This window comes from Podarcis muralis, chromosome 1, assembly GCF_964188315.1.
Source record: "Podarcis muralis chromosome 1, rPodMur119.hap1.1, whole genome shotgun sequence".
NCBI lineage: Eukaryota > Metazoa > Chordata > Lepidosauria > Squamata > Lacertidae > Podarcis > Podarcis muralis.
Genome location: NC_135655.1, coordinates 71,997,552 through 72,020,998, shown reverse-complemented (window position 1 = coordinate 72,020,998; position 23,447 = coordinate 71,997,552). Strand labels below are relative to the sequence as shown.

Genomic DNA, 23,447 nt, shown 5'->3' with positions numbered 1-23,447 from the left:
ATCGCTCCTTGCATGACATTTGTTAAAGGCCTCTACAAGTGACCTTCTGGAAATTCTGCTGAGCATGTTTGAATTGCCTCCTCCCCTCCGCCTGCCACACATGAAATTGGGGGGGGGGGGTGTACAGGAGAAAGAGAAGGCGAGAGCTTAAAGAGGTTTCGTAGCAGGTGAAAGAGTTGGAACCATGTTGTCCCACAGCAATTGCAATAGGAAGGTGGAAAGAAGATTGAGCTGTGAAGCCTTGTGTGGCAGCTAAGGTCTCAGGGGCTGGTGCAGGTGAATGGTGAATGCTAGATTTGTACACTAGATGAAATGATTTGCCAAGGGCACACAGATTAAAGAGTTTGGGAACCACTGTTCCTAGCCCAGATTAGTAACTTAAAATGCAGGCATCAGGCTGTTATTGTAGCACAAGAAGCCACTATCTAAAACAAGCTCACTACTTATCAGTAAGTACTTTATCTCTTAAACTATGTTACTATCTATGTGATTACAGGACCTCATCTACATACCCTTTCTTATTCCTCCATCAGGCGGGCAGGGATATTCCCCGGTTGATAAGAGGAAGCAAGGTCCATATCTCTCCCGAGTGCCAGAACGGGTAAAGGGCAGGCCTTCCTCGGGTGACATAGCCTGGTCTATGTGGGGGCAGTCTTCATTTGCCAGCGCCGCCTTGGCCACCTCCCCATTCAGTTTCGAATCTTCAAACATATAAGCAGAAGGCTATTGAAACACTAAGAATGGTTTTATCAGAACGAAATCTGTTGGTAGGGTTCAACAGCTAAAAGGTGAGATAGAAAAAGGAAAAAAAAAAAGTAGCACATTTGCCCTAGGCATGTTGGAGGTGTGCAGCGCACCAAATGAAATTTCTTTTCTTTTTTTCCGAAAAGGAAAAGAGTGAAAGGGGAAAACAGAATGTTAGCTTGTTAGAAACAGGGTAGCTTTGGCTCCTAGCTCTGTGAGCAGGTCTGCAATTAGAAACGTGATTATATTTAGCACGATGGAAGATGGCACCCAAATTTTCTGTTTCTCAATAAACTTCCTAGAACTCAACTTTGGAGACTGGCACTGATGATGATTCTTTTGTGTGTGTGTGTGTGTGTGTGTGTGTGTGTGGCATTCTAGCTTTGCTGATTTATACCTGTTGTGGTGCATTTCTCAGGAAATAATCCTTACACAAGTTGCTTCTGATTTGTTTCCATTTTGGTTTACACAAAATGGTGGCACACATTTAAGACAGATGCACACAGAGGACACAATGGGATATGACAGCAGAACATGGATTCTTTACAATAAAAATCCATTTGCTGAAGTTGTCTTCAAAGACATACTTTTTTTTTTTTGCCTTTTGCAACGGCAGCACAGGATGGTATCTCAAGATAATCAAGCAGCTGATGGGATTTGAAAACAAACGTACATTGCAGATGATAATAGATGGCTTTTAAATGTGTCCATTTCAATCAACATGTTTCCATGAGAACAGACTTTTTCCTCTGTGTGACTTGCTTCACAATCTCAAAGCAGTTTAAAGTGCTCTTCTAACATTTTAAAGTGCAAAGAATATATTGAATATATACTTGGAATATGGCACAGTTCAGTTGTGATGTTTTGGCCATAGAGGGATCACCAGGCATAAATGTAAACCCTTTCTTTTGAGTGGCGTAGCACAGATAGCGGCAGCATTCAAAGCCTCGGTTGCACAATGCTTATTACATAAAGATAATTGGACAGACATGGCAGGTGATCCTATAGAGTTTAAATTAAAGGGGCAGTGTATAGAACAACGATTCTCATGACAGATCAATATTCCTTGCTCACGATAGATGTCAACAATCAATATACCTTGCTCAAGACACTTCGTAGCTTTCACTAGCTCGCAGATAGTGATTAATAAAATCAACCCAGAGGGATAAAAGAGAGCACAGAACAATCAAAGATATTTGATATGAATTAACTAGCCAACCATTGTTGCTCTTTATAATTTGAAGAGCAGGATGTACATAAACAGCATTGTAAGGTTTCTTCCTGAGCCCTTAGTTCTATTCTTATAAACAGCTCTTTAATTTGCCAGCTTTAGAGATGAAGGGGAGTTCTGAATCCACTTATGCAAATCCGTTCCACTTCACTGTAGGGGGAGTTGCGGTGGACCACATGGCCACCCACTCCCCTCCACGGGCAGGGGGACAAAGTCCTGCATCACCCAGAGGTTCCTGGCCACGTCATCGACCAGCCAGCCAATCCGCTGACTGGGGAGGCGTGGCCGGGCCCCATTTAAACCAAGGCGTGAGCCGGAGAGCTTCCTCTTGGCTCGCTTCTTCAATCTCCCCCCCTCCCTCCCTAATTTGCAGGTGTCAATATTGGCCTTGCTATGGACCTTGGTTGTCACCGTTGAGGGCCCTGGTAGGAATTTTTCCACTTGGCAAATTTGCATGGGCCATTTGGTTTTCACCTACATTGTAGTAATTGTCACAACTTTATAAGGTTTGGCAGTTAGGCATTGGTTGATCTTATGATGGGGGAGGGGTGGCCATCACCTGCCCCTCCAAGCTTAAGGGTATTCCATTAAAGGAATCCGGGGGTGTGGATCTTGTCCAAAGCCCGGGACGGGGCTAGGGCCATGCCACAACCCCTTCGGGAACCCTGGGGCAGCTCAAGTTAGTTTGCATTGACCGGGCTCCCCCTACCAGTGGTTGACCCTTACTGGACTCCCTGCGTGATGGGCAGGAGTCAGATATGGTTGAGTCAATCCAAAACCTAAGCCAATACCGCTCACATTCTGTAATCAATAAAGTTGCGTCCTTGTGTTTTATTCACCATCAAGGGGGTGGTTTCAGGGTCTTGACACGCAATAAGTGGAATGGGTAGGGAAAGGACCCGATACCTTGGGAAAGTACCTTTGCTCATTGCATTCTCATAATACTACACCTACCATACTCGCTACATGGCCCATGCTGGGCAACAAATTGCCAGTGCTTCTGATGGGGACTGAATGAATGAGTTGGAGGAACTGACAAAGTGCTAACTAAATGCAAGCAGGGAGTCACCATCTTGAAGATGTACCACAGCACCTGTAACTTTTCTAATGCAACTTTTCTAATGCATTTTTTTTTTTAGTTTGGTATCTGGAAGACAAAGATAATATGGAAACAGAAACATTGCACTGAGCAGCAATTTGATCTTTTTCTACTGAAAAGTGAGTTTGAACTGTTGTGCATTAACAAACACAAACAGCTGATCCATAACTATCTGAATGTAATTGGACACTGCTGCATATGAGCTCTCATCAACCTTTTTGCCAGGGATAGAGAACCTGTAGCCTTCCAGATGTTGAACTTCCAACTCCCATCATTCCACTTGGCCATTCTGTCTGGAGTGGATTGGAGTTGAAATCCAACAACATCTGGCTTCCCAGTCCCTGCTGCATGCCAATTTGCTTGCATCAATTGTGCTATGGCATAAATAATGCAGATTGTGGTTATTATGTTTCTGTTAATGTCCTCAAATTGAAAAGTGACTCTAGGATTAGGGGGAAGTTTGGGTCCTCATAAAGGTATACCTAGGAAGCACCTAGTGTGGCTTATGGCCTTATAATAACATCTAATGGACACTCCGGAATCCCCTACGAAAGCCAAGCAAAGCACTCAAGGAACACATAATACAGAATTCTATTACAGATGAAGTTTCCTATAGTTAAAACATACAAGAGAACAACTGAGCGGTAATTTATCAAAGTGAGCAAACCAAGGAAGCATATTATCATGTGCAACTGCCACACATGTGCTGCATTTGTGTGTATTGGAGGCTTGGGGAAAGGATTCATAGCATTCTTCTATCCCAACATACAGCATGTAACATAGCATGTTATATATATTTCATGCAAGCCCTTCACTTCGAAAAAGATCGGGGAGCTCACATTAAGCATTTATTTGTAAATATATATCACATGTAATGTTCTAGATATGGTAGGAGTTGTTAATTTGGGGATAATTTTGCTGAGGGGGATAACTTATTCACCTGCCCTGAGTTGGTAACTATGAACTTTATTCCAAAATGCAAGTGAAATATGGTACGCCAATAAACCAATTGATTCATTGAGTTTGTTTCATTTATCATTTATGCTTTACTCCCTGTCTCACTGAATTGCTCATACGCAAATTCCAACCTTGGCTGGGGGATACAATTAGCATTGGTGCAATAGCCAGGGATTAACCTGATATGCACTATCCTTGAATGAGTGGTGCTTGTCTTCTCTCCTAAAGAATTAAAGCTGGGTGAGGAGGGGCACCTCTGTACGTAGTTGTGTTCAGAAATTCAGACTGTTACTGTTACATGGTCAAGCAGTAATGGTAAAGTTGTATTAAGATGAGCTTTCCCATATCCCAGAATTTATTTCAAGGGGCCAAACAATGAGAAGCAATTTATTCAGCGAAAAGTATAAAAGAGGGGGGGGGGGCTGGGGCAATATTCTGTGTCAAAGACTTGACATATCTAGGAAAACATATTCCAGGGCATCTTTCTCCTCCTCCATTTTCTCCTGACATAATTCAGGCAAATGATAGGCTGATATTAAATAAAAAAATGCAAACTATGATTGGTGCTTTCCTTCCAGATGCACAGATTGCTGACTCAGAAGTAATGTCAAACTATAGTTTGCCTAAACCAGGAAGTCAGGGAAGGAATTGAAGTGTGTAAACAGAGCTTTCCAAACTGTGTGTTGTGACATGTTAGTGTGCTGGCTGCACTGTGCAGGTGTGTCGCACAAATGCTGTTATAAGGATTAAGTTTAACCTCCAGTTTGCTCGTAAAACTGAATTACTGTGTTGCAAAATGATGCATGTCTAAAAAGTGTGTCCCCAACATGAAAAGTTTGGAAAGCTCTAGGGTAAGGGAAGTTCATGACCCTACGGCTCAGACAAATGTCAAACCATCATTTGACTGTTTTGTCCAAGCCATGATAACCTTGGAATATGTGCCACAATCAAATTTTATTAGTGTCTTCAATTTAAATAATATTGGAAGTTGGTGGGGGAATTAAAAAAATTGAGTTTAATGTGGGATTCAATTAATAAGTCCTATGAGCGGAAGCCTACACAAGGAGTTCTGCTTGTGCAACAGGGCTTCCCTTGGGCATGCCCTGTCAGAATGATCAACATAGTGCAAAGTTCTGCCCGCTATGGTTCTTTGGGATGCATTCAGCTAAGTTTTATTCAGAAATAAATGGACCTAACTTACTCATGTTCATTCATTTCATTGAGTCTATTCTGAATAAAACTTAGTTGAATGCCAGCCTTTGGGAACAATGCTTACAAATATAGACCAAAGGAGAATGAGGACATAAACCCAAGATTTTTCTCCTGAGACTTGAACACAAAACTACCTGTAAATTGATTGTTCTCTGAAGATTTACTTTGTAGAAAATAAAATGTGTGTTTTCAGGCAGGCTCTAATTCAGCAAAATATCCCATTTGGTTTGTGCACCAGACCATGTTCAGAGACGAACACTGGATATTTATGTATGCCAGAGCTTGGGAGGGATTCAAAAGGACAAAACCCCTTGTTCCGTTGTTTGCCTTTGAATGGTGATGACACATTCCAGTTCTAACTATGCACACTCTCTTGCAAGTAAGTTCCATTGGAAGACAATGGGGCTCACTTCCAAGTGAACAGATTTAAGGATGGGTTACCAGCACACAAGGGCTACATCGATCATAGATTATAACACAGAAGAATTACAGAGGAAGATACAGTAAACCACAGACAGGTAATGATGAGATGATGAGATGACAGCTTGGAGAGAATATGGATGTAAGTACAGCTGGGAGAGTTAGAGTTTGACAAAAGCTATGGTGTAAGTGATTTTGAAACCAGGAGCGAGATTATTGTTCAGCCAATATGTTCTTGAAATTTTCTGCTGGAGAGCAATGCAAATTAACTTGTTTTCCATGCAGACAGTACTAAAGAGAGCAACTTAGCCAGTTAGTGCCATGTCGCATCAAGTACTTACTTTTTTTTCTTTGGGCATTAATACCTTTTGCATCAGGTTTTGTGTGTCACAACCTCAATGGAGTTTACCTAGTCTGTGACATCCCTTGTTGTTTTGATTTAATGAACTGTATTCTAATGTCCTCTGTTGCCCAACATGGAGCTCAGGTTGATAGGAATTGAAGAAAAACATCAGAATATAAAATGTGACAGTCTGTAACATATATAAGTTGCAAGCAACATACAGTAAGAAAAAAACAAATCGTGAGAAAGAGAGAGAGAGAAAAAGAGAAACATGAAGAACATGTAAAAAACTTAATTTGCTACTACACAGCAATTGCGTTGATTTTTAGCTATCCCAAAACTTTACAGTTTTAATGTAATATATACAAAGAGGTTTTTTTATCAGTGCTGTCATTTTTTAAAAGCCTTATAAAAATTTTTTTGTATATTTTAAAATGCACTTTGATGTCATCTGCATACCATAGACTTTATGCTGGCAGAATTTAGCTTAGCATGCTAAACCCAGAGGCCCTTAAACCCAACCTACCTGTGAGTATTTACTCACCAAAGTGTTGGACTGGATCCCTCCAGGAAGTGTAGGTCTCAATAAAGGTACTTCAGGGAATAATCTCTCACAAACCTTATTGGCCAACGCTGTGACCTCCCTCCTAGACAATACCACCATTTAGAGGCACTGTTTCTTGGAGTGAGGTGACATGTTGGTTTACTGACATCTGGAGACAAGGGGTCAAAATGTGAAGGTCAGGCAGTCTTTCTTTGACAGGTGACTCTGGAAAGGTGCAATCCTGAAAAAAATGTTGTTCCTGGAAGCACTTTCCTTCCAAAAATGTACCTCAGAACCAGAGGTGGTCTTGCAGTACTTACAGCCTCACTCACAGTGGTACTGTACCTATGAAATCAAACTAAAATTATAGTAGTTTCATAGTAGGATGCTATAGTCAAAGAACAGGTCAGATATCTGGGGATATTTCACTGTGCTGCCTAACATAGCAGGGAGAGATAATCATTGCAGAAGCTACCTCTCCAAGCCACCACTTAAGATCTTACAGCACCACCCTCCGACTTGAGTTTCAGTCTTAGGTAATAAATAACTACAATATGATGATCTGTAGAATATGAAATGTATGCCATTCAAGGAGCAGAGATGACTGTGAAGGACCACGAGGGCAGAAATGGTTTTGTTTTATGAAAGCAACAAGTACAGAAAGACTTTGGTTGAAGTTTACATCATGTATAAAATAGTAAGAAGTACACCAAGACTTGAGTTCCACACAAAACCCCATTTGTTTGTTTTTGTTGCCGTATAAACAGCCATAATTTGTTCTGTGCATAAGCAGTAATGTAGTAGTGATTTACTACGGTATCCAAAATTCAAATGATCAGGCCTTCAGCTCCCCATTTATAAAAGTGAAAAAATGCAAAGGCATTGCAAGGACTGATTTCTTTTAAAACCCTGAAAAGCTTTCAGTGAGACCACTATTTTGCAAATGATTTTCTTGGCTCTGCCTATAGCCAAGAAAATTCGTCAGACCCTGACATTACAGCAGTGATGTCAATTTACCTCAGTGCAGAAGGTCATAGCTGTCATAGCTTGTCATAGTTGTCAATGGAATCTGTATTTGCCCCACTGTCAGTGGGCAAATGACTTTGTGGGATGTCACACAAGGAAGAACTCCTCATTTTCCACCTGCTCATTTCATTTGGGTGACTGACATTCATACTCATTAACACCAGTCAGTAAAATATCTTAGCTGCACTGTGCTCCTTGCAAAGCATCAAACTATGGGCAGACAATTGTCCAGTTTTGATAGTTAAGGGCTCAGAATACAATAGCTTCTGTTCCTTAACTACACATGGGGTAAATCAACTAGTAGGATATAAACCTCATTGATGTAAAATTCCTTTAACACAAGCAGCAGATTTATGTTTCAGCCCTGGAAGCGAAGGTTCAGGTGATAGTCGATAGTATGGTCACTGAACTGTTTTGCTATTAAGTATTGAAATATGAAATATATTGAAGGAACTCCTGACACTTTGAATTTAAAAACTATCTGATTTATTCCAGGTAGTCAAACTAGGTCAGGATGAGCAAAGGTTTTCAAAGGATGGTGCAGGTTCTGTGCCAGGTTTTTTGGCTGGGTGGCTGGGTGGGTGGAATAAAGGTTGAGGGGTGGGGAGGGACATTGAGGTGGAAGTTTTATTCATTTATTTAGTTCATAAAATTCATACTCCCTTGATTCTAAAAAGAAACCCTCAAGATTGTTCCTACTCCTTATTGGGAGAACACAGGCAGAGTGGTAATGCTGATTCAGAGCTGTGCATTTCTTTAACATCTCAGCACTGATTAAGTCTGAAAACCCCATAAATCTAAGTTACTAAAATCTCCATGCCTTTTTTTTTAAATTGAAGGCCCAGAAATGAGCAGACTCTTGTGTGACTTTAAGTGACCAGAAAAATAATGGAGATGCATAATCTCTCCCCCCCGGTCCTGATGAGACATCAGGAAAGGTATGGGTTCTACTACGGTCATGCTGATTTTTGTAATTCACTTTCAAATGGGGAAAAAAATATCTGACTCTATTATGCCTGTTATATAAGCATACTACAAACCTGAACACAGGAATGATTTCACCGACTATGGTGTGCTAAGTGTGGGCTAGGCTTTAGGTCTGGAACTAGTCCAGTTTCCATAAAAAGTTTAGAAATAAAATATAGATAGGTAAATGTACATATAGGAAGAGAGGCAGCTCCCTTATTCCGAGTCAGACCACTGGTCCATCTAGCTCAGCATTGTCTACATGGACTAGGCAGCTTTGAAAGGTTTCTGGATGAAGGTTTTCCCCAGACCTTGGTGATGCAACCTGGACCCTTCTGCATGCAAATGATGCGCTTTGCCACTGAGCTAGGGCCCTTTCCACAATGTACTGCTACATTCATTTACGTCCACTAACTTTGTGGGGTTATATGCAGCTATGGTCAGGAATCACCCTTCAATAAGGCAAAACAGTTATTTTATTTTTAAAGTAAACTATCACTTATGAGGTAGTGCAATGCAGTAGCATTACTGGTTGTTCCAATTTTAAGTGAGCCACAAAGGCGCAGCGATCGAGACTGTCATACAGGAATCTGCACGCTCACCTGAGCTGAATCAGCACAAGCAAAAAGTGGTTATTCTGTTGATTCTGAGTGCTGAATTCATTCCTGCGTGTCTTATAGACACATATCCTTAGGCAATTCTGAGGTGCAGAAACCATGAAACTACAGCCTATACTTCTCTCCACCTGCAGACCTCTCTACGAGATCTGGTGGGGCCATTTTACTCTCTCCAGCATTCTGCGAGTTTTAGCTGTACCACTCTAAAACTCAATAGGGGCATATATATAACTTAACATGGTGGCTGTTTCCATATAAAGGTTAGGGTGCAGAGAACCTGAGTAGGCACTTAGAAAGTGCTTCTGCACTGTAATTTCACTGGTGCTGGCAGTAAGGACAGTTGGGTGGGGTTATTTACATTGAATTCAATATGTCTATTAACACCCAGACCATAAGAATCCACTCTGGATTCACAGTAGACTAGAAACTACACTAAAGCTGGTCAGAGTGTTACCAATGTGCCATGTACTCATTAAGTTTGCATCTCCAGCAACTCTGTAATGTTTAGCAATTGGTTCTTATATGATTTACAGAACCAGATAGTAACTGATCACTGTTGAAGTCTTTATAAAGAAAGAATGGTATTTTCCTTTGTATTGGAAGGCAAAAACCTTTTGGCTTTGTTTTTAACATTCATTGCTGACACTATCCATCCCTGGTACTGAGCCAGATGAGATTCCCTTTGGCATCTCCTTTCCTCCAAGTTCTGTGCTGCCCAACCCCTAGGAATAACAGTCAGAAGTCTGAGTGTGGTCTACTAGTGATGAGTGCAGCAGGCCACTTGCAGGCAGACAATGGGTTGTGCAGTGCCAATTTGAGAAAAACAACAAAGTCCCTGAATATTATAAAACCCTCACCACAAGGCCTTACAACCCTCCCCCAAATAAAATATGCACGTTTTGCTTTAGGCTGCACCAAATGAATGAGTAGGTCCTGTAATCCAACCGAATTAAGCAAAGTACAAATGGGCTCTGGAGCTGATGACAAGCGGATACGCATTAAGGTTCACACATGCAAGCTGGCCACATCTTTTCTCCACGTGATCCTTCTCATGTATAGGACTGAATGGCGACCCCTCCATGTGAGCTGGGCTGCACCAGTCACACACAGACAAATGGCTGCTGGAGCAGTTCGGTTCATACTTTCCCACATACAAGAAGAATCACACCAGAGATAACAGGTGGCCATCAGGACTTTTTATGCACAGGGACTGCATGTGAGTTCAGAGCATTCATGAGAACACAGTGGTTCCACACTGCACCATGGATACACAATCTGCCACGATCTCATTGGGCAGTTGGATGTATGTGACACGCTGCTTCATGAGTGTCCTCTTATCCTCCGTACTTCGCAGAAACGTAAACCATTCCTATTTACTCATGAAGAAGGTGCTCCATTGCTTTGTGATGGCATTGTGATAAGCATTTGCAACCTGAGGAGAATGGACAGCAAAAACCACATAGGTGTGTGCGCAAAGGGTAAAATAGTAAAGAGGCAGTCATTGCATGGATTGTGGCCAGCCTGGTGCAATGGAAGTCTTCAAATCAAACTAAAGGGTTAACCAAAAACAAAACAAACAAAACAAACAAACCCACAGCAAAATATAGTGACAAAAATGAAAGCTCTTTACCATCTGTATGGAATATTACAGAGTTCTGCAAAGGAACAAAGTTAATTTTCTGCCATCACTTTCCCATCTCTTAAAAAAAATAAAATATCAGCATTTGGCACTGGTGAAGCCACACACACAAAGGAAAGTCACGCTTCTTTTGTGTTCTTTCAATAGCATCCACATGCATGGCTGTGAAATGGATAGAGGAGATTTTTCACCCACATGGAGTGATAAATTAGTTTTCCGCCAAAAATAAAGAAACATAGAAATGATACTGCAAGACCATCATAATTATAAACTGGTTCCTTAAACATATCCCTCACTACTAAAGTTTAGTATGAATCACTGTATAAATGACTTTTATCGCAATATATCCCAATGGGAAGTATCTTTTAAAAATAGGCTGAAGGTTGCATATGGCTGCAACCAATGCTTGTTTCACCGGCCAAAATAATTTGTGTTTATTATGTTTAAAACTACTATTTCCCCCCACAGAATTGGTCAATGATATTCCATGGGTAGAGGTAGATTATGGGGTTGAAGCGATCAGATCAAAGCCCTGTAACTTTGTGTGCTCTTTGAGGAGTCTCATAAAACTGAGATAGTCCCATAACTAACCACTAGCCATGGGATATTATAATATATTCCATGATGACTAGTATTTTTATTCCCCACCCCCAATGTTGAACTAATATGAAATATAGTTTAGTCTGACTGGGAACATTTTCTTATTGCTGTCATTTATCACTATAATTAACAAATAATCATAATAAAGTACCCTGTGAGATTATCGCTCATGGCTCTTCAGAATAAGTCTGCACAAAATGGTCAGTGTTCTCCCTTTTTCAGTCAGCCTTTACTGTGAGGAGGGTTGAGGGAGCTGTAGACTGTGGACCTTTTGTGAGAAGGCATTGATGCTCCTCCTGTTCAGAGCTCTAAATGCTAAGCTTCCGTGTCGATTATGTCGCTACTTGTTACAAAATTGGTTGGGTCGCGTGATGTGGAATAAACACCCTTACATTTAGCCTTGTTCCCTTCTGAATCACATTGTGTTTCTGTGGGAAGTCTAAGCTATCATTCTAATGGGTGGCTAACCATCTGAAAAAAATACATGGTTGTCTCATGAAATCTGCATGTATTGATGTAAGTTTATCCTTTAAGGAGGCACCTGGTTTCTCTAACGTAAATGGTGTTCTGCAACTCAAAAAGCATCTAGGAACAAGTGGGGAAAAAAATATCCAGGGTGTGTGGGAATTGTGTACGTGTGAGCTTGTTTTGCTGGGCATGACCTGCGCCCTTGGCTCCCAGTATTCCAGGAAGCATTTCGCTGATGGGAACCATCGTGATGTATTAATGCAGCCCGGCAAACATAAGCTGTAAATTTCTAAAAAATATTCTTCCACTAGCTGTATTAACTCTTAAAATCTTTTGAGTGTCCCTTTAAACAGGACCAGTATTAAGGCTCCTAAAGCGTGCTCTCCTAAGTTTCACTTGTCAACTTCTCCTGTACCATTTTGTCCCTGCAACCTGTATGTCCCACACATTGCTCCATGTGTGGTGGTGGGACAGTAATGGGATAATGTGCTACCCATTGTGCTAAGAAAGCAGTCTGACTGAATCTTTCAATCTCTACAAAGGATGGAGGTTAAAGGTCAGATGGACATTCCTCTAAGAGGTTTCCTACCTGCTCTGTTAATTTCTAACATTTCTTCTTGGGCGAGTGGGCATGTGTCGCTCTGAGTACTGTGGTGTGGAGAGTTTATGACAGATTTACAATAATTGGGGGATCCCAGCTGGGGCGGCCGTGGGATATGCTTCTTTTTTTTCTTTGGTAGCTTCTGCTTAGCCATAGCTAAGGAGTAATACATTCCGAAATTGTTCACAATGACGGGTACAGGCATGGCAATGGTCAGCACGCCTGCAAGAGCACAGAGGGCCCCCACCAGCATGCCTGACCAAGTCTGAGGATACATGTCTCCGTAGCCCAGGGTAGTCATGGTGACAACAGCCCACCAGAAGCCAATGGGAATGTTTTTAAAGTGTGTGTGTTCGCTGGCACTAGGATCATTGGGTTTAGCACCTATTCTCTCAGCGTAGTAGATCATTGTGGCAAAGATTAAGACGCCCAATGCCAAGAAGATGATGAGCAGCAAGAACTCGTTTGTGCTGGCACGGAGGGTATGACCCAAGACCCGCAGCCCTACAAAGTGGCGGGTCAGCTTGAAAATTCGCAAGATTCGTACGAATCGGACGACTCGCAGGAAGCCCAAGACGTCCTTGGCAGCTTTGGAAGACAGGCCACTGAGTCCAACCTCCAAGTAGAAAGGCAGAATGGCCACAAAGTCAATGATGTTCAAGGTGTTTTTGATAAATTCCATCTTGTTCGGGCAGAAAATGACCCTCATTAGGAACTCAAAAGTAAACCAAACGACGCAGACCCCTTCAATGTAGGTGAGGAAGGCCTCTGTCTCCGCCTCCCGATAGATGCGCACGTGGGTATCATTCCCAACAATTTCCGTCTCCGTCTTGTTAACGATGGGATTAAATCTCTCATGGGTCTCGAGGCAAAAGGTAGTGATGGAAACCAGAATGAAGAAGAGGGAGGCAAATGCGATATACTGTAGAGAGAAAAAACAGGAGAAAGCTGTTAGACAGTAAAGTTTGTTTGTGAGGAGGGGAAAACACAAAGCATATAGAGATTTGATTGTGAGACATTAAAGAAAATAATACCAGCAGAAATGGCGCTGCCTGGCTGCAAGTGCTCAACACCCATTTGGCATAGCAACAAGGTCCATGGCCAAGTTAGCTTATGATCATTGAAGTGGCTTACCTACAGTTTAGGAAACTTGTATTGAACTGTCTTGTTCCATTGTAAAATATTTTCTAGAGCTGCCAATACCCTGTAGTTTGGGGACTTATTTGATGCCTCATATCATGGGACAACCTGGTCCTGATATAGATCCAAACTGAATCAGGGGACTTGTACAGCCCTAATTGTTTAAATAGGATTAAAAAGCCCAATTAAGCATATTGTCAGTGGCAATTCTTTGCCTGTGTCTCCTCCTTTGCTCCTGTGAGATTCTTTGCCTGTGTCTCCTCCACTACAGTGGTACCTCTGGTTACATACTTAATTCATTCTGGAGGTCTGTACTTAACCTGAAACTGTTCTTAACCTGAAGCACCACTTTAGCTAATGGGGCCTCCTGCTGCCGCCCTGTGATTTCTGTTCTCATCCTGAAGCAAAGTTCTTAACCCGAGGTACTATTTCTGGGTACTATTTCTGAAGCGTATGTAACCCGAGGTACCACTGTACAGGTTTAATTAGGGTTTAGAACTATGATTAAACACAGGGTCACCCGGCTGCTCTGGATTACTCTGAGTGGACCTGACCCAGGACAATCTGGGGATGTCTTGACTTGCTCTGGGCCAAGCCCAGATTGGTTCAGGATCTGGGATTTGTCCCAAGACAGGGCACAGCCCTAGTGTTTTGTTTCACTCTGCATCTCAAAATCAAATTCTTTTCAGAAAAAGTATATGTTTAGATTCTGTACTAAAGAGGATATGTGAATCCCAGTTTGATCTCCTGCACATTCTGAAATAATATGCAGCTGATGCAGCAATTGGGCCTGAACTGGGCACCATGCAGTTGTGCAATGACAAGGAGGCTGGCCCAGGATCCAACGTATCACAGATTGGATAAGTCCCACCATCTTCCCACTTTAGAAGGCCAGCTTAGTTGAGAGCTGGGGAGACGGTCATCTCCATTCATTCGACACACGCACATGCCCAGCTCATGGGGAGGGGGTTGGTTTCCTTGCTCACTCACTGAACCAAAAAATGAATCTAAAATATATTGGCCAAGGTAACACAGGTAAATAGGACAAACCAAGGGTGGCATCAGGAACAAGTAAGCAGGTATAGTTTTGCTAAAACAAATAGTTTCAAAATAAAATAAGGAGCAGCAGGCTATCAAGGCTGGCTCAGAACTGAGCTCCCAATTGCCCTATTTTTAGAGTTGCAAAGTAGAACAAATCACTTAGGGTGGAAGAAACTTTGCTGAATATGAATTGAGGCTGACTTTTTACCACAGTCCTGTAGAGAGTCCTGACATTTCCCATAGGAGGCTTTATCAGGGAGTTTTCACACTAATATAGGGTTCCTTTTTCTTTTGGTTGGAGGAAGCCCATAATCCGCATTTATGCATATGCCACATAAATTGCCAAATAGCTTCACTGCACACACATGGAATGTCCTGGCTTATATGCAAGTGGTGTAGGCAACACAAGGGAAGTAGCCCTGTAGATATTAAAAAACCCTGTTTTGCATCTCAGAGGTGCTGGTCCACACACCTGATTTCTGTAAGATGCTAGAACAGCAGCACTGGAATCCCTTCTCCCATTCATGGCTTGTTGGCTCCTCCTTGTTTCCTATGGAGGTCAGGCAGCCCTTTCTCCCAACTACAGGAACATAGGAAGCTGCTTAGACCACTGGTTCATCTAGCACAGTTTTGTCTATACTGACTGGCAGTGTCTGTCCAGGATTTCAGGCAGGGCATTCCCAGTTTTACCTAGAGATGGCAGGGATTGAACCTGGGACTTTTTGTATGCAAAACAGATGCTCTACCACTCAGTTATGGCTCTTCCCCCACTAAAGCTCCACTAGGGGAGGGGGAAGGTTGTGACCATCCAGATGTTGTCAGACTACAGTTCCCATCATCTCTGATTATTATCCATACTGGCTGGGACTGATGGATGGGAGTTGGAGCCCCAGCAGATCTGAAGAGTCATAGGGTCCCATAGACAGAAAATTAGTTTTAATCATTTATTTCTCCGCCTCCACACACATTCAAAACCTGACACTAATGCAGAATGGCCTGCACATATCAAGAACACATATTTACTACGTGTCTCTTCAAATTCCTCTCTTGTATTTCTTATCTTGGGGGGAGGGGGGGAGAGAACAAAATGGTTTCAGATAGAATTCTCATGGGCTTCAATAGTTCTTCACCCAAATATGATATCTGGTCCATTACTTTATCTTCATTAATATGGCAGTATTCATTCAGAAGTAAATTAATCTTTTTTAATGCTACTGCACTGTTAAAACCTCCTGAAGGTGATAACATTCTCCCAAGGACACCAAGGTTACTAAATATTGATCTTTTCTGCTTCTGCCTGTATCAATATAATCATTAGTGACAAAAGCATTACTCATATTTTACTCCAGTACTAGTACACCTTGCATGAGAACTTTCCCAATTTATCAGTTTTAAAAATAGAAATAACAAAGATAACAACAACAACAACAACAACAACAACAACAACAACAACAACAAAAAGACTTATTCACACCTATTACAACACTGCCCAGAAATGGGAAGTAAAAATCCTAGAATGTGGAACTATGTATGCAGTGACACCGTGACATGTGAAACACAAATATTTTCTAGTGAAAGATCAATGCGCAGTGTGGTAGAATAGGCCAAATGTTACCTCAGGGATAGGGCCAAATGGAGTCTTCCAAGTATCTCCATATGCCCCCCCAAACTCTGTCTATATCATAGCCCCTCTCCAAAGGTCAAACCTGTCACTGAGTGTCTTTGACTGAACTGTGTCCTTGAACACTGATAATGCCCTTTGCTTACCTTGAGGGAGGTAGCTTACTGTACAAAGGCAAAATCACATTTATTGCTCTCCCTGCTTTTGTCTGTGGTCCCACTCACCACTGGCATGCGGCCCTCAGACGTCTGCCCAAAAGGCAATGCGGCCCTTGGCCTGAAAAATGTTACCCACCTTTGTGTTAGAATGAGAAGTCCTCGTTCAAATCCTCAATTAGTCTTGAAGATCACAAGAGGGTGTTGGGCAAAGTCACAACCTACCTCTTATCAAACACCCCACACAGGTTTGTTTTGTGCATTAAAAATGGGCTGAGAGAAACGATAGACATTTTAGAGGATAGGCTAATATTTCAAACTCATCTCCAAATACTGGAAAGGGGAACAGAGGGCAATGGGAAGAAATTTAAGAAGGACAATATAAAGTGTTGCCTAGCAAAAATCTAAAAGCACAGGTATGTGATATGGGCTAGCTGCCTTAGCAACTGTACTTCTGGGAAAGAGTTGGAGTAATACAAGTTAAGAAATGCATGGCTCATGCCACTTTAGGATTATTAGCTGAACCCTCCTTGTTACTGTTCCAAAATCCACAGCTGGGTTTTAATACTACTACTACTACTATTAATTTGTATCCAATTTTTCTGCCTCAAAACAGGCAGAAAACAGGCTTATGGGTGACAAATAGCAACAAAGCTTTCCTCCCAACAACACCCATCTTTTGCCTCTCCCTCACCTAGTATTGCATCTATATTTCCCCTGAATGTCAGAGAAGAGCGTCTTGCCAAGTTTACCAGATAGCAACACTTTAGATTTAATAAGATTAATAATAGTTCTCAAGGGCATCCAAAGAGCTTTACATCCATTTCTGTTCAGCAGCTAGTTTTTGGAGGGCTATTTCATAAGTGAGGTAAATGATTGAGGGTGAAGGCCTTCACACACATAAACACACATGGCCTACTTCAGTACCTGTCACTTCCCTTCTTTTTACAGTTCTTCAGCAAACTATTTCCCTCCATCTAGGTCCCACCCTGTGGGGACTGGTTATAATGCTGAGAGACATTTGTGGGAGGCTCATGCAAAGCATAAAAATGCCTAAGGCTGATTATTGAAATCCCACCAACCTCTTTCTGGTCCTCTGAATTTGCCCATGATATGTATGTGGCCAGTGGTGTACATCATACTGATATACTGTTGTGGTAGTGTCTGAAGTAGGACCAGCTTTAATGTGTGAGGCAATTCTTGCCTCTGACAGACCCTTGAAAACAATTATTTCAGCATTCAATGCAAATGCCTGCTTTGTCTTGAAAAATGAAAACAACGTTTTCAAAGCTGAAAGAGAACAACATATTCCTTCTGGGGGAGGCCAGCAGCAACTGAATCAAGACCAGTCACAGATGCATTTCCAAACTGTTGTTCATCCTCCCTTGTGAAACATATTTTCTCCTATGTTGTCATTCTCCTTTTCTAGGCTAGTCTTCTCTGTTGCTCGCTTCTCTATGAAGGAAGAGAGGCTGAACGCGCACCATACATTCAAAGCATATTTTCCTCACCCCTACCTGGGAGCTGTAGTTTGTTAAGGGTGCTGGGGATTTTAGTTCTGTGAGGGATAAACAAAGACTATGTTTGCTGCCAAGCAATGGCTGTTTCCACCTGCCTTGCCTAGGAGTGTTTGTAACGGAGCTGTTCTGGAAGAACTGTGAGGGGAGACCAACTGTGTTTGCTGTCAGAGGATGGCTGCCTTGCCTCACCCTCCAGGCCTCTCACAGCAGCTGATTCCAGACCTCTGAGGAGGCTTTCCCACCTTTTAGGTTGAAGCATAAATGGTGGGGAAGGGGAGAGTCCTATGCACTATTGCCATCTGCTTTGTTGCTATTTTTGGATATGAAGTTATTGGTCTTTTTTTTCTTGACCTACTACTATGCTCACTGAAATGTTGATGTATTTAAAATTAATTGCTAATAGCTGCCGCCAATGCTTTCTAATGGGTACTCCTTGCAGCTGAAACCTCCAGGGCTTTCCTATAGGTCAGGCATAGACAAACTCGGCCCTCCAGATGTTTTGGGACTACAACTCCCATCATCTCTAGCTAACAGGACCAGTGGTCAGGGATGATGGGAGTTGTAGTCCCAAAACATCAGGAGGGCTGAGTTTGCCTATGCCTGCTATAGGTAGACATAGCAGCCCAAATCCCCAATGCATTACAATGTGTAGACCAGGAAAATGAAAGTCCCAAAGTGCTTGAATGAGTGAACCTAGTGTGCAAACCCCCCTATGATTTCCTGTGGGTAGACCAAATGGCACAAAAGTTCCAGTGCTTTTTTTATAGGCCTCTGGACACCAGGTCTACTGCCCCATGCTGTGGTGGGGTTGAAGAAGTGGTGTTGAAGCATCATTGCTGACTTTCTTTCCCCTAAATACATGTGACAACCCTATACCTGTCAGAAATTGAAGGCTGATTCATACATGCAGGAAATTACTTAATATATCAGTGCTTTGATATGGCACATTTGATGACTCACTTAGCTGAATGCGTGAAAAGTAATGTGTTTGAGGTGATGCGAGATCTGTGGCATTAGATCAGTGTCGACTCATTCACACATGCAAATTATCACTTGGTGTCACAGTTGTTAAGTAAAGGACATTCATGTGCATCACCAACTCTTTGTTGATACCTGTTCTGCACATTTACCTCCTTATTATAGGAATAATGAACCTGTGATCAGGGTTGTCTTAAGCATATGTGGCGTTGGGGTGCAAAGACCCGCCCGGTGCCCCCCCAGGTTGCCCAGTCCCAGGCGCGCAGGAAGGCGGAGCCGATCGGCCGCCTCAACGTCTCGCTGGCTCAGTCGCCCCCAAACTCGCAGCACAGAGCCACCCGCAGCAGAAGAACCCACTGTGGCGCTCCAACCGATGGGCGGGCTCTTCCCCTGACTCAACTCTTGGGCCCTGGACTCTCGGCCTGGCACCCCTGAGAGCCTGGTGCCCAGGTGCCCTGCACCCCTAGTGCCTATGGGTAAGACGGCCCTGCCTGTGATTTTTCTGGATATTGCTCAACCATAACTCCCATAATTCCCTGTCATTTGTCATGCTAGCTGTAGCTGATGGGAATAGGAATCTAACAACGTTTGGAGGGCCGCAGGCGTCCCCTCTTGCTTTAGTAAATGGTCATGAACAGACTTTTTAGAGCCAATTTGAATATAACATTCTTTGTAAGCTGAATGATATTTCTTCCCATATTGCTAAGTTGGATCACCCTTAGGTCACTGGTCAACATTTTGCTAAAGGATAGGAGGTTGCAGCAAATTATTCAACCGCAATGAGAACAGCATTAAAGCACCCAGAATATCAGGAAGCAATGAAAGCATTTGCTCTCCACTGATGTGTATGTGCCCAGGTGCCACAGCTACTGGTGGTGCTACATGCTGTTCTTTACCCTACATTTTAAAATAAAACTCTACATAAGATTCCCCAAATCTGCAGGGAACAAGCAGGGAGGAGCAAGGAAGAGTTTTTTGAACATGAATTTGCATCCCCAGATAAATAATGCAAAAAGTGATGTTTGGAAAGGAGAGCTGATATGCATGCATAATCTCCAATTACAGCTGGCAGCAAATTGTAATGCAGATAGTTCAATTGAGCTATTTTAAGAGAAGCGGAAAGCGAGGCTCTTGCTTCCCTTGTTAGTGAAGTATACCATTGCCTCTTTTATATCACCTTCTGATTAGAGGAACAAATTATTTAAAAAAACCTCATCCTCTGCTGACCTTTGTGAGGATTCTCACAAAGATCCTAGGCACTTGTAGCTCATAGGTCCAGGAGGGGAGAACTTCTTCTGACTGAAGGGAAAGGGGAAAAGCAGCAAGACATAGTGATTGGTATTGAGCTCAATGTTCTCAAGGGCACTGTAATGATTATAGGGGTTGCTCGTGCGTAAGTTGCCGCCACTCCTGGCTAGTGTGCCTGGTTAAGCCTTTTCTGTCTGGACAGCCCTTCACTTCGTGGCTGTTTCAGTCGCTAGCAGAATCCGTCAGTGGGCGTTTCTTAAACCTTTTCCAGCATAAAAGCTGTTTGACTCCAAGTCTCCTCCTACTCTCTCTGCGCGGAAGTCTTCTGCGCAGAGAGGGTGTGGGTAGCGGAGGACCCGTGCTCTCCTCGCTGGTCTCTGGCGAGGAGTCCTGGAGCCCCCTCGCCGATTCTCCCATCTGCCCCCCTTTATCCCTGGTGTTACGCTCATTTCCTTCCCAGCTGATGAGCTGCCTCTCTCCCTGCTGGGCCCTTCTCCAGCATCGCTTGGGAGCCTTGCCTCCACCTCTGGCTCCGATGTCAGTACCCTGACAGGCACATATCAGGTCTTGGGGCTCCCTCTCTCTCTCTCTCTCTCTCCCATTTTTAGTTTTCTTGAGCATCGCAAATTACAAAATCCAGCAACATACACTTTTTTGCTCCCCATTTCCTCTTTCTTTGAATTCATTGTTGTCTGCTTTCTTTTCCATCCTTCCCTCTGTCAAACATACTGCCGTATTCATTCATTCATTCATTCATTCATTCATTCATTTCCTTAGGTATGCAGCATTATTATTATTCTTCCCCACCTTTTCTACTTGGCAACTTACAGATCAAAACAAGAATGGCTAAAAACAGAAAAATCAATGACTAAAATACAATTAAACATTGATACGATAGATATACCGTATTTTTCCTTGTATAAGACTAGGTTTCCTCCCCTAAAAAACAATGTCCAAAATTAGGAGGTGTCTTATACACAGAGAGTGCTGAGGGTAGATTTTCTTAAATCTGAGTCCCCCAAAATAGGGGGTGTTTTATAGGCAGAAAAATACGGTACATATATCAAATCTATTTTAAAACACTTGGTAGTGTGGGACGAGGGGTGGTTGAAGATTCTGCTGTTTGCTCAGAAACAGCTGGAACCTTTGCAAATGTTTCAGCTGACCTCATGTAAATAAGAGTATTCTGAGCATTCAGTGTGACTATTTCCACAATTTCCACAAGCTGAAAGGCACATCCAAACCACCACCTCCACCTTCCCTATGGCCCCCAAATTGACTTTTGGAGCTGAGGAAGGCAGTAGTGGATGCTCTCAGGGCCAAGCCATGATGAAAGGTTTTGACAATGGTCTACAATAAGTGTAAAAAGAATATTATTTCAGACGTAGACCAACTCTTGTATCAGTTACAACCAGTCAAAAATCAAAATACCAACTATGTCATGGAGCTAAGGCAGAAAGTCAGAAATTTGAGGTTGCAGGCATTAAAACAATATGCTCAGAGACAAAATTACACTCAAACTGATTGACAAAGGGCTAAAAAGGCAGATGACTTTATAGACCAGTAGATCGGTAGACATTTACAGACCTTCTAAAGTCAAAGGGGCATAAATTGAGATGATGGCTCAGTCACACACAAACCAGTTTGTGCATCAGACATCCTAGGGTACTGCGGATAGCGCTCACATGGCCATGAGCAACACAGTTGTATAAAGAGCCATTTCTCAGACTCTGACAAGTTGCCTCTGCCTAGAGCTTGTCCAGCTGTTTGAATTACATGCAGTATTCCACATGGGAAATTAAATCACTTCTGTGCACAGGATACCAGGTGCAGACAAAGCCAAAAATCCCCAGCTAAAGTAGAAATATGAAGTGCTCTCTTTACTACTGCGGTGTCATTGTATGTTCGAAATGCTCTCTTCGTTGAGCTATGGTATTTGTATATCCTGAAACTAGGGCTGAAGTCATAATTTCACTGGATTTCATGTAGATACAAGAGCCTATTGTTCAATCATATCATGCAGAAGAGAATCCAAAAGACAAGATGTGCTAATAGAGCAGATACATTCAAACTGAAGGCTATTCTTCAGTTTTCATAAACCCAACACCTACCATGCCATTTTGAAACAAAGATGTCTTTAAAACAAGGTGAGTTCAGAAGACCTGCTGAGTCCACTTGCTTACGGGAAATGGTCTCAAACACAAAGGCAATACATACTAAAGCATGGTGTGGACAAGCCCATATTCAGGCTGAGAGAAGGACAGAGCTCTGAGATTTTCTCTGTAAGAATCTGGGGTGCTGGCAGTTCCCCCAGAAAATTGATGGGGCACAGAGAATTTCGGACACGTGCAAAAGTTAAGCTGCATTTCACCTTTGCTTAACCTGCATACATGTTTAAATAAAGCACATATTACAAAACACTTGTAAACCTCCAGTTATCTAATTTCAAAGGAAAGAGAAGCCGAGTACATGTTGCATCCCTGGAATTATCATTGTTTGGAGAACAGGACACGTGTGAGTTTGCTCTCTGTGACTGAGTGTACCATGCAGATAGAAGTGCCAAGGAGCAGATCTCACCACCGCCTGACTCCCCGCAGTGCGTAGAAACAGAGGTAAATATGTGTTTGCTGTTACATAACATATGCGACAACCTTCACCTCCTTTGGAGATTGTTATAAAGCTTCCTCAGTTGCTAGATCAGAACGTGACAGATGAAGAACCCTGGCGATGGAAATGTATGTTCTGAAACAAGGAGCAGCCAATGAAATGGGTTATGTGTGGGAGTTCCATTTCCCACGGCTCAACACTTGCAGAGAGCTGGAGATTCCCATCCCTTTCTTAGATGTAATGAACATGTTAATTTTTAATTATAAGAATGTTTATAAACTGCCAGCTCATAAAAAAAATTCAAGGTGATGGACAATAAACTTCATTGAAACATCTTAAATTTATGAGATCATAAAATACAGAATAACATTGCATCAAATTAATTCTCCAAAAATGCTTGGTGAAACAAAAAACCTTTTCAGCAAGCAATGACGTAACAGAATGGAGGAGCCTGTCTGATTTCAAAAGCAACAGCCCCCAATCTACCAGTGCCACTAAGCCAAAAACCTTCATTTGTGCAGAAACTAAATAGCCATGAAACATCTAGGCAGGTGTCAGACCATTGGACGATTTCGCTCAGTACTGTCTGCACTGATTGGCAGTTGTTCTCCAGGCTATCAGGAAGGTGTCTTTCCCAGCCCTACTTGGGAGATGCCAGGGACTGAACCTG

The 23,447-nt window shown here is 42.4% G+C and overlaps 1 protein-coding gene across 4 annotated transcripts in view; it reads right to left on the bottom strand.

Moving 5' to 3' along the window:
• Window positions 1-23,447, bottom strand: part of KCNC1 (potassium voltage-gated channel subfamily C member 1) — a 118,343-nt gene that overhangs the window by 3,816 nt on the left and 91,080 nt on the right. For 3 of the 4 annotated variants that reach the window (XM_028732756.2, XM_028732764.2, XM_028732774.2), the window contains exons 2-3: window positions 12,456-13,389; window positions 513-701 (exon numbers count right to left, since the gene is read on the bottom strand). In XM_028732756.2, coding sequence (XP_028588589.1) covers window positions 513-701; window positions 12,456-13,389 — 1,123 coding nt within the window. The remainder of the gene's footprint in view (window positions 1-512; window positions 702-12,455; window positions 13,390-23,447) is intronic. The other variant, XM_028732792.2, reaches the window with a different exon arrangement.